General features: G+C 42.1%; 1 protein-coding gene across 1 annotated transcript in view; it reads left to right on the plus strand.

The window, feature by feature from the left end:
* Window positions 1-12,212, plus strand: part of TAF4B (TATA-box binding protein associated factor 4b) — a 77,326-nt gene that overhangs the window by 17,745 nt on the left and 47,369 nt on the right. The window contains exons 8-9 of the mRNA XM_054985235.1: window positions 2,954-3,059; window positions 10,338-10,507. Coding sequence (XP_054841210.1) covers window positions 2,954-3,059; window positions 10,338-10,507 — 276 coding nt within the window. The remainder of the gene's footprint in view (window positions 1-2,953; window positions 3,060-10,337; window positions 10,508-12,212) is intronic.

Here is a 12,212-nt window from a genome sequence, read left to right on the forward strand (position 1 = left end):
GGATTTAAAAAAATCATTATATTAAGCATACATTCTGAGAGTATGAAATAAATATAAATTTACAACACTCCAAATTTCACAAGAAGCGTTTTTTAGATGAAAAATGATATTCAGATATAAATGGCTAACGCTGCGAGATATAGAATTAGACTTTTTGCAAGGTGAATGTAAAATGAAATTGAGAGAAGACTTGATTGCACAAAGATAGTCAATCATTTTTTTCTGTGCACAATTAACAGGATGTTTTATATTTGATAAAAGGCTGTATGGATTTGATCAATGTTATATTCAGTGGGAGAATATGTGGCCAAAGGGACTCAAATTTACATTAAGCCTGCTCTGAAAGAAAACTTTTATAAAATGATGTATAGATAGTATATATCACCAGAAAAATTAGCAAAAATGTATAAGAACGTTTCAAACAGATGTTGGAAATGTGAACAGCAAGAGGGGACATTTTATCATCTGTGGTGGACATTCAGTAAAGCTTAAAAAAATGGGAAACAAATACACTCAATTATCCAGTAGATTTTAAAGATTAATGTACAAATGAAACCAGAGGCATTCTTGTTGGGATTAATCGACAAACAGTTAGAACCTACTCTTTGTATATAATAACAGCAGTGAGACTGTTATGTTCAAAAATGGAAAGCTACAACATTACCTACATCAGAGGAATGGCTGGACAAGATTATGGAGTATGCCGAAATGGCTAAACTTGTGTATTTGATTAGGGAAAAGTCATTGGATATATTGTTACCCGGAAGCCCATTATAGACATTTTTTGCAGGAAACAGAGAAATGAACTGATGGTTTGTGCTTTTGAAAATTAGGATGTGGGAAAAAATGTTTAGAGGGAAAGGAGAAGTAGTCATTTAGGCTAAATTTGGAGTTAAGCTATAATACTGATTTTTAAGAGTAAATTTGGAGTTAGGGTATAATATTTAATACTTATATATCTTTTTACAAAAAAAATGGTACTTCTAATTTTTTTGTTTTTTCTCTTTTTAGCTATGTGTTTTTCTCTTTTAAATTTGTTTTAAAATTTTCTATAAAAAAATAAAAGTACTCATTCACAGTAGATGCACTAAGTATAGAAGAATCGTATTATCCCATTAGTTGCTTTGAGTATTGACCCAGTTCAATATCCATGCAATAGATAAGCAAATTTCAGGAAAGCAATCTGTATCTCATGCAAAATATGCATAAATGGACACCTATGCTAAAAATGAAGTCTAGAACAGAGGCATAAGGTCAGTGCTGTGCCATGTTCTTGCACTACCAAATTCATAGCACAATCCACCAATCACGGCATGCCCTACCATACATTGTGCCATCTTTTGCTGCTGGTAGGAGAGACTGAAGTGATGCTTGTTGGGAATGCAGAGATCTTGAAAGACATTGTACTCCCCACTTTAGATGTTCATCTGACCTTTGCAGATTTGGTTAAGAGCCTACGTGTTATACTGGATCCAGCACTGCTAGAAAAATAAGTTAAGGCAGCTGCAAAAATGCTTACTAGCCTGGAAGATGGCTTCTTACCTCGACACGGCCAACATGGCCACCTGGATCCATGCTGTAGTAACATCAAGACTTCACTATTGTAATGCACTATACATTGGTCTCCCATCTAAGTTAACTAGGAGGCTCCAATTGGTGCAAAATGCTGCAGCTCAACCGTTAGCAGGAGCGAGCAGGATCATGAACATCACTCCCATCCTACAGTCACTCTATTGGCTACCTATCAGTTACCGTGCTCAATTCAATGTATTGGTTATTACATACAAAGCTCTTCACGGCCTTGGTCCAGCATACCTACAGGACCACCTCTCTCCCTATATATATATCCCTCAACAGCAGCCCGTACATGGGCTTTTTCTGTGGTGGCCCCTACCCTATGAACAGTCTGCCTGAGGAGGTCAGGAGAGCCCCCACTCCCCTAGCATTCCGCAAGCGATGCAAAACCGAGTTATTCAAAAAGGCTTTTTACTGAGATAGGAGGGCAGTATTGTAGGAGAGGGGTCTCAAATGCTTCGCTAATGAGTTAGGGACCATAGACTTCACCACTATGTTGTCTTACATATCATCTGTTGCTTTAAATTTGTACTCCTATATATACTACCTATGCTTCATGTTGTCTAATGTCAGTCCTAGAATTGATTATGTTCTGATTCAGCAATTCTTCAACTCTGTATTGGATCCTTGCTAATGCTGTCTTTGTAAACTTGTACTTATTTATCCTATGGCATTGTCTATGGAAATGTCCTTGACACTGTATGGAAATGTCCTTGATACTGAGTGTACCAATCTCACACTATGTAATCCATCTTGAGTCTCAGTGAGAAAGGCAGACTATAAATGACATAAATAAATACAATAAATGGATGGACTTACCAAATCAGCTGATAATCAAGAGGTGTGGATGGGTTCTTCTAGCGCTTCTGTAGTGCTCATTCTCATACACTTCATCCCAAATCTCATTAGTGGTAGCTAAATTGGTAGGCACCTTCTCATAAAGAACTACATGTCTCATGTTTTTGAGCCACAAGGCAGCAGAAAAATTTTTGTGCATCTCTGTCTTCTTCCAATAGTCTGGAAATGCCCTTGGTGGCTTCTGTTACAGGAGACAAAGCTTGCTGAAATATGGACGTTACCAGTGGCTTTCCTAGTTGAATACTAGTTGACTAGCTTCTTTGTAAAGCTATGTTTTTTTCATTAGCACATACAGTGCTTACTCATACATTATGGGCACTAATTTGCGTTAGTGAAACTAACAGTAAAATAAACGTGCAGGTAGTGGAACTGACTGAACAGAAGCTGTGACCTTGACACAAATATGCTGCTTTCATTTAAAAACTGGGCTATCCTCACAGCTTTTTCCTTCTGAGTATGCATTGAATGTCATCTTGGATTTTGCTTTCTGCAGTGGATTGTTCATCTTTCTTTTTTTTAGGCTCCATTGTGAAACAAATTACCCTGCCAGGAAACAAAATTCTGTCGCTTCAAGCATCTCCTGTTCAGAGAAATAAAATAAAAGAGAATGGAACAACATCCTTCAGGTAAAGATAAACAAAGTCGGAAGTTTGCGTCGCTATGGGGAAGCCTGAGTTAAACAAAAGAAAGTAGACAGTGACAGAGATGGAAATGACACCTAAATAAATATTTAAGACTTCTGATGGGTGCTTTCATTTCCTTTGTTGCAATTTTCTTTTGCTAATGAAGAGCCTAAGAATTTTGCTGTGACAGCTTTTTCAGGTATGTAGTATTTTGCAACTTGACTGGAGTTTTGTTTCTGAAGTCCAGGCTTTTGGGGGGAGTTTTTTTGGCCTGGCTGGCTCTGGTTTTCATGAGACCCTTAATTTGTATTGTTTCTGACAGATTGCAAAATCTCACTGTAAGTGACCTTTTAGAGTCTTGGATGACAGAGTAGCTAAAGTACAGACTTAAAATTCACAAACTAGTTGCTCTTGGTGGTGGTTATCATTTTGGCTAATCTTACGTGCTTCATAAGATTGGCTATTATTCCTTATGAAATAAAGGTAAAGGTAGTCCCCTGTGCAAGCACCGAGTCATTAATGACCCATGGGGGGACGTCGCATCATAACGTTTTCTTGGCAGACTTTGTTATGGGGTGGTTTGCCATTGCCTTCCCCAGTCATCTACACTTTACCTCCAGGAAACTGGGTATTCATTTTACCAACCTCAGAAGGATGGAAGGCTGAGTCAACCTTGAGCTGGTTACTTGAACCCATCTTCCGCCAGGATCGAACTCGGGTCATGAGCAGAGCTTGGACTGCAGTACTGCAGCTTACCACTCTGTGCCACGGGGCTCCCTTATTTCCTTATGAAATAACATTAGCAAAATTACTTATGGAACTTTGAATTCAGTAATGTGAAAGAAGTATTAACAATTTTAAGATGAACATGGTTGGACTTAGTTGGAAGAAGTGCCATAGCTGGTCTCTGCCCTGAAAAGTTACATACAGTACTAGCTTTGGTCATGAACTGGCAGGGAAATCTTCCTAGTTTGATGTAAAAGTTAGCTAGGGATCATACCAGATCAAGGAGGATGGCATACATTGGGTATAGCTTTTAAATTGTTGTGAAAATTCTTTATATATGTGGGGATGAATAGAGCTCCACCATATGTCCAAACTTGGATTTCTTCTCAAATTCTGAAATTGGAAGTATTAAGTATATAGGGGCATATTTAAAGTTACCATTGCTTTGAGTATTTAACAGTTGATTGCCCATGTGTTGCCAATGGGTTGGTTTCCATGGAAACTTAAAAATAATAGAAGGGCCAGTTTGGTGTAGTGGTTAAGAGAGTGGGACTCTAATCTGGAGAACCGGGTTTGATTCCCCACTCCTCCACTTGAAGCCAGCTGAGTGTCCTTGTGTCAGTCACAGCTTCTAGGAGCTCTAGCCCCACCCACCTCACAGGGTGATTGTTGTTGTGGGGATAATAATGACATACTTTGGTTACTCTTGAGTGGGTGTTAAGTCTCCCACTCCTGAAGGGCGGTATATAAATCGAATGTTGTTGTGGTTGTTGTTATTTAACCAACCCCATGCTGTTCTGGCAAGATGTCTCTGACCCCCAAAGATGTCATTTCAGGGATTTTTTGGGCTGGCATGGAAGGGATTGGGGAATCTCATTCTGCTAACAGGAATTCCATCCATCAGTACAGATTTACTATGGGATCCAAACCATAGAAATTTACTTTAACAACAAATTGTGGCCTAGCTTCCAGTTCTGCAGTGTTATTGCAAACACATCAAGGAGTCCTGTCTATTAAGTTCAGATGCTTAATTATGCTTGGTTTGGCAGAGGTGGAGGGACTGTTCTTAATGCAAGGGAAGACTCTAAGTATAGGTAGGAGCAGGGCTTTTTTTCAGCGGGAACATGGTGGAATGGAGTTCCGGCACCTCTTGAAAATGGTCACATGGCCAATGGCTCCACCCCCTGATTGCCAGACGGGGGAGTTTAGATTGCCCTCCGCATGGAGTGGTGCAGAGGGCAACCTAAACTCCCCTCTGTCTGGAGATCAGGGGGCGGGGGCACCAGCCAGGTGACCATTTTCATCGAGGGCAATTTAAACTTTTAAAAAACTCCCCCCTTGTTCCAGCTGACCCAAAGTGACGTCATTGTGCAGTCCTGAGTTCCACCACTGAGTTCCACCACCTCTTTTCCCAGAAAAAAGCCCTGGGTAGGAGTACATAAATTTTTAAGTTGTCTATCTTATTCTAGATTGCATTTAATTGTTCTATGTGGTTTATGATTAGCCATTTCAAATTTAGATTTATCAAGATAAAATTCAGGATTTTTAAACCAGAGTTGAATTTTTTAGGGAAATTGAATAATTAAAACAATTGTGTGACCAATGTTGGGACAGCAGAGGGTGCCAGAGGCTTGCTTGTCCAGCTCTTGTGAATGCCACTTCATCCATTTCAGAATTAGTTTAATGGAAATATGTAGCTGCCTTCAGAACTTTTTTGGAACAGGTGTGGCTGCTTCAGTGTAATGGTTGATTAGATGGATATCTTTCATATACAAGTATTTGATTAAGTTGGCTCAAACCTGTCTGCAAAAGTAGAGAGAAGTTCTATAGTAGAAAGATTAAGTTAAATATCGTATTATTTAACTGAAACGCTGCAGTTGGAGGAAAGAGGCAGAAAATTTCCACTTTGCTATTAAAAACTTTAGTCTGGATCTAACCCAATATGTAATTAGAGCAATAAAATTGTTGAAGACATTGTCTTCATAAGCACTGTAGGTAGAGCAAGAAAAACTGTCTATGTGGCTAACCCATTTGACCCCAAGAAACAGGAGACATTTTTCTTGGGACCAAGTATGTCAGCTTGCTAATTCCTGTGTGAAGATCTATTACTAAAATGTGTTCTGCTGGCTTGTTTACCCCATCACTTCAAAATCTTGAATAATTTACCTTGGTACCCACAGACCACAGGTTCAGAGGTACAGCTGGATGTTGGTTTTTTCTTCCTCCTCTTCCTTAGGCATAGTTTTAAAACTTTCAGAATGAAACAAACGATGTGTGTGTGAAAGAGCCGCAAAAACTTTCAGAGGGTAATGTAATTGCTCAGTTTTACTAATTTCAGAAATTGTGGTAGGTGATCTTAATCCCCAAGACATCTATGAGTCTTTGTGGGATCAGTGGTGCTGATGCAGAATTCCAGCTCAAGTCAATACTGTGGAATCTATGTGCCCATCCTTCGTATGTCAGTGCCTAGGAGGCTGGTGTAGGTTTCCCTGTTTGAGCCGGGGGTGGGGAATCGCCTTGTCCTTCACCTTGTATTATATGGCTGAATCTAGACTAAATTGACAATTTCTGCCTATTCCCCCTTCCTGCTACAGATCCCCCTTATGTCATTCCTTATCTCTTACGCCCCAGGACCAGCATTTTGTGGAGATCAGTGGGCCAAGGGGGGGGGGGTTGGAAAGTTCCATTCTGCTGCTGGAAAACTTAGTCTGGATCCAACCTACAATGAGGGCTCCCCCCTTTCTACTGATAGAGGCTGTGGATCAGTAAAGTGAAGCAAACACAGCCCCCTGCTGAAAAAAAAAGTCAGATTGTAAGCTCATGCACTCATCATTATCCTTTAAACTGCAGCTACTGCTCATACTTTGTGGGAAGTAGCTGGAATTTGGCCTTCCCCCTGCCAATTGCATTGCTAACACAGCATCCTCTCTATATACCCATCATCTTTAGCAAGCCTCCAAGCTGGCTTGAGATGAAGTATGGAGAGGGTGGGGGCCAGGAAGGAATGTGAAAGCTGACAAAGGACAGATAGAAAAGGAGCCAGTGTGTACAGGATGAAGAAAGCTAAAAGAAGGCTTATGCAAGATCAGGCAGCAAGCAAGCTAGTGGGCACCAGGAAACTCTCTGACAGATGCCTCCATGTGCTGCTCTAGTCCATTGCAAAAGCAAAATAAAATGAAGTGAAGGAACAGTTCCTTGAAGAGGTGTGCACCTCGGCACATACTTAGGTTTGCCACTTCGGGTTTACTGAAACAGGAAAAAAAATCGGGAAAACACGGGTTTAGGTATTTAAACCACTTCAGGATTATTAGGAAACATTCTGCCATTGTTTCCGATGGGAAATGCTGCTCCTGGCTATCTGGGAGCTTGGGAGGCTGTTTTCTTTCCTAATAATACCAAAGTTGGTGGGGGTCTTCTCCTAATTCTCCTCTCATGACCACCCAAGTTTCAGAAAGATTGGACTTTGGTGGGCCATGTTATGCCTCTATCCACCTTCAATTTCCCTTATTACCTATGGAGAAAACTAGGGGCCTTTATTGGTGGCTGGGAGTGGGTGGCATTTTGCAAGAGGACCTATTCCTACCTGTTCTCTCAAGATCCCCAAAGTTTCAGAGAGATTCAGCATTGGGGGACCATTTTGTGCTCCCCCCCCAAGATGGTGCCCTTATTTACCTCCAATCTCCATTATTCCCTATGGGGGGAAACTAGTGGGGCTTTCTAAGAGATTGGGGGTGCCATTTTGCAAGCTAATTTGGTGCAGTGCAGCACTACTCCTACCTGTCCTCTCAAGACCCCCCCCCCAAAGATTTCAGGGAGATTGGACTTCGGGGGACCATTTTGTGGCCCTCCAAAGAAGGTGCCCCATTCACCTCCAATCTCCATTATTCCCGATAGGGAAAACTAGTGGGCTTTCTAGGAGGCTAGGGGTGGTATTTTGCAATCAAAATGTGCCAAATTAGCAGGGGACCTTATCCTACCTGCCCTCTCAGGAACCCCCAAGTATCAGGGATATTGGACCCTGGCAGGCCATTTTATGGCCTCGCAAAAAAAGGTGACCCCAGCCACCCCATTTGTTTCTATTGGGGGGAAGAGACTTCCACAGCAGAAACACATGGATTGTGGCATGTCCACAGGCACACTTACTTACCATCTACACCCCAGATGGCCCAATAGAACCAAACTGAACCCCCGCCCCCCAAAGCCCAGCACCTCCAGAGCAGGCTGGCCAGCCACTCCCCATTGTTCTCTATGATGAGAACTTTTAAAATGTCTTTCTTAGGGGCACTTGTGCACAGGGCAAGGATGCCACAGTCAAGGCATGCTCCTGAATACAAGATCGTCCCTGGGAAAGCCCAACAGAACCAAACACACAAGCCCCCAAAACCTCCTACACCCCAACAGACTGGCCAGCCACTTTCCATTTTTCCCTATGAGGACCAACCTTCACATCAGAGAATCACACAAATTAATTTAAACAAATTTTATTTATTAGATTTCTTGCACGCCCTCCCCACAAGGGGCTCAGGGCAGGTAACAGCATTAATGTTACATTTACATTGCATTAATATTAAAATACAACATACAGTCAAACATGGAATAAACAGCAACATAAAATACACAAAACCATATGACGCAAGGGGAACAACTTCACACCAGAGAATCACATCCATTACACCCTAACCAAACTGACCCAAGGGACACTCTTGCAACTTAGTCCAGCAGACGCAGTGTAATTCACTGCAACCAGGCACTGAATTCAGGCAGTGGGGAAATATCACAGACAGAACAAACACTAACAGCACGCAGCCACAAGTAGCATTCACTGAGCACAGCTGCAAAAGGGACCTCACTGCCTTCAGGCTCAGAAACACACTAAAAACTCTCAGAAAACTAACAATAAGTGAAAACCAAGTAAAGCACACACCTCACACAACACCCCCAAAACAAGCCAAACAATGCACCCCTATACAGCAAAACCATTCAGCCAGCAAGCAGCAGAAATCATACAGAAAATTTAAAATGCAAACTAATAACAAATTTCCCTTCCCTTAACCCTCCAAGACAACCCCGTTCCCCCCCAAGAGAGAAAAAAAACCTATGAATCTAGTGACTCTCAAACCAGTCTCCTCCAGGTGCAGTCAGTCAGGTATGGCAGTCGTCAGGTCCAGGTCCATCTTGGTTCAAAATGCCACCCTCAGCCACCTAGAAAGCCCCACTAGTTTTCCCCATAGGGAATAATGGAGATTGGAGGTGGATAGGGGCATCTTCTTTGAGGGGGGTGTAACATGCCCTCCCCAAGTCCAATCCCCCTGAAACTTGAGGGGTCTTGAGAGACAGGTAGGAGTAGGTCCCCTGCAAATTTGGTGCATTTTGCTTGCAAAATACTAACCCAGCCACCTAGAACCCCCCCCCCCCTAGTTTTCCCCTGCAGCATTTAAAAAAGCACTCTCCTCCTGTAGAATCCCCAGGAAAGGAGAGCTGTTGCTGCAGGGATTGGCTTGTTCCTTAAGGAACAGCAAGGAACACTTACTAAGAAACGGCATGGGAAAAAAGTGCTGCCATGCTACCCGAAGCATTCGGAAGCACTTCAGTAAGCTTTGCTTTGGCATTCCTGAATTGCTTCAGCAATGCTGAGGCTGATTAGGGAATGCCAAAACATCCCGAATCAGGCCTAATCTGGGTTAAAAGCCCAGATCCCGAACCCGAAGTGTACATCTCTAGTTCCTTGTATTAATTATTCTAGTTGGTCTCCCAAAATTATCAACCAATTATCCTGTTGGACATAGCTTCCAAGTTGTACAGCAAATGTTTTCTGCACAAACTGGAGGACTAGGAGACCTCTAATAACATGCCCCCCCAAGTCCAATCCCCCTGAAATTTGAGGAGTCTTGAGAGACAGGTAGGAGTAGGTCCCCTGCAAATTTGGTGCATTTTGCTAGGAGACCTGTAATCCATCCTGAGCAAGCAAAGTTTAGGAAAGGAGTAGGCAGTACTGATATCTACTTGACTCTTTACCAGCTGGCTCAACATAGTATTAAGGGCCTCACCAAGGCTATGTTGCAGCGTTTGTGGATCTGACTGCTGCCTTTGAATCAGTAGATTGGAATCAATTGTGGGCAAAGTTAGCAGGCACTAATATTGATAAATGCCTACTGTTTCTGATTCTTTACAGTACCAGTAAAGATAATATAATAATAATAACAACATTTGAGTTATATACTGCCCTTCAGAACAACTTAATGCCCACTCAGAGTGGTTTACAAAGTATGCCATTATTATCCCCACAACAAACACCCTGTGAGGTGGGTGGGACTGAGAGAGCTCCAGAGAACTGTGACTAGCCCAAGGTCACCCAGTTGGCTTCAAGTGGAGGAGTGGGGAATCAAACCTGGTTCTCCAGATTAGAGTCCCGCGCTCTTAACCACTACACCAAACGCGCTCTCCCGTTTGCCTAAGGTTATGCTAAGTGAGGATTCCAAATGATAGTACTGAATAATACATTCTTGCTTGCCTTATGGCCCTGTACTAAATATCATGGAAAATATTTACTTGTAGGGATGAAGATGATATCAATGATGTGGCTTTTATGGCTGGGGTCAACTTGAGTGAAGAAAGTGCATGTATATTAGCAACAAATGCTGAAACAGTTGGTACGCTTATCCGGTCTTGCCCAGAGGAACTTCTTCTCTCTTCAGATGCATTGCAAGTGAAAATCTTAGAAACAGGTGAGAGAAATACAAGGCAGGCTTTATCATGCCTTAACTATGATGCCCATTTGTGCAATGCATTGACATCACTCTGTATTGAGTAAAAGAACCTGTTTTAAGTAAGGGCATGGAGTTCACGTGATAACACATGGTGGCATCTTTCTGGAGTACCAGTGCTAAATTTGATCATGTACTTCATCTGTAGTATACCATTTTGTAATCTCTGTGCGTCACACTGGGCTTTGCATCATTTCAGTGATTCAGTTTGGAAATTTCTAGGGCTAGCTTTTAGAAATGGAGATTTCTCCCCTTGGAAGCATAATCTTGACACCACATGCCCAAGAAGTGCTTTCCACTCAGGGTTTTTTTTTTTGCCTGCCAAAGCAGCATTTGGGAATAGATTCCTTTTATGCAAGGTAGATTTCATCCTCCTTTAGTGTAGAGGACAACCTGTCAAGCATTGACAGTGTGGAGGAAAGTTGCCATCAGCTGAAGGCCATGTTTGTTTTCTCCTGTGCTTCCAAGAGACTTGCATCCACTGCCTGACATTCACTAAAGAGGCAAGGCACAGATGGTCTCTGAGCCAGCCTTTGAGAGTAGAATCTTTCAGCCTCTGAAGCAGTAAGTGAAAGCCTTGACTATGCAGAAAGCCTGCTTGGAATCAGTGTCGCCAATACATTCTCTGACACTGGACTCTGGAGCCACTGATGACAAGCTCCTCATTCTTATCACTGAGGAAAACTTGGATCACCAAGAAACATCTATAAAATGGCCGTCACCTACCCAAAGTTCCAGCCCTGCTGTCTCAGAACTACAGTAGGGTGACCTGGATGATACAAGAAGAATTCATGTGGAACAATTCATGTGCCCTGAAGGAGATACACCTGAATGCTAGGAAACCATCTCCTGATGGTCTTATGAACAGAAGTGGAAGTTCTTTTGCATCTTTATTTTAGTGCAAGAATGGGACTCTCTTTCCTGTGAGTTGACTTTGTCTTAAGGAACCTTCTCCACTTCAGTGCTCAAGGTTTGGGACATTTCATTTCTAGTTGATGGCAATTGACTCATTATGCCTGCTTGTGCTAAGTTGCCCCCTGCTTGCCAAGTCTTGGTGGATGAACTCTTCAAGTGCTTTACCAGACTTCATGTTCCATTTATACCATCAATAATAATAAAAAAATAATATTTGATTTATATACCGCCCTTCAGGACAACTTAACATCCACTCAGATCGGTTTACAAAGTATGTTGTTATCTCCACATCAATCACCCTGTGAGGTGGATGAGACTGAGAGAGCTCCAAGAAGCTGTGACTGACCCAAGGTCACCTAGCTGGCTTCAAGCAGAGGAGTGAGGAATCAAACCCGGTTCTCCAGATTAGAGTCATTCCACTCTTAACCACTACGTCAAAATGATTCACACACAAACCACTTTCCTTCCCCACAACAGGTACCTTTAACTTGCTGTAGCGTGTGTTTGAAATAACTAAGCAGGAAGCTACAACACCTCTTTCTCAGACATGCACAGTTGAGACTATGCATCTGGGGTGAAAAGATTCATGAAAGAACCTAAAAGTTACACCTAGAAGCTTCTGAATCGAAGTTCTGCTCAGGTATGAAACCCATCAGATGACCACTTGAACACCAAAAACAGATAAGCAACTTGTTTTGTCTCTCATATATAAGATTTCAGACTTTGAACCCATGACAACTGAAAATTTCAA

The sequence above is a fragment of the Eublepharis macularius genome, chromosome 7, assembly GCF_028583425.1.
Source record: "Eublepharis macularius isolate TG4126 chromosome 7, MPM_Emac_v1.0, whole genome shotgun sequence".
NCBI classification, from domain to species: domain Eukaryota; kingdom Metazoa; phylum Chordata; class Lepidosauria; order Squamata; family Eublepharidae; genus Eublepharis; species Eublepharis macularius.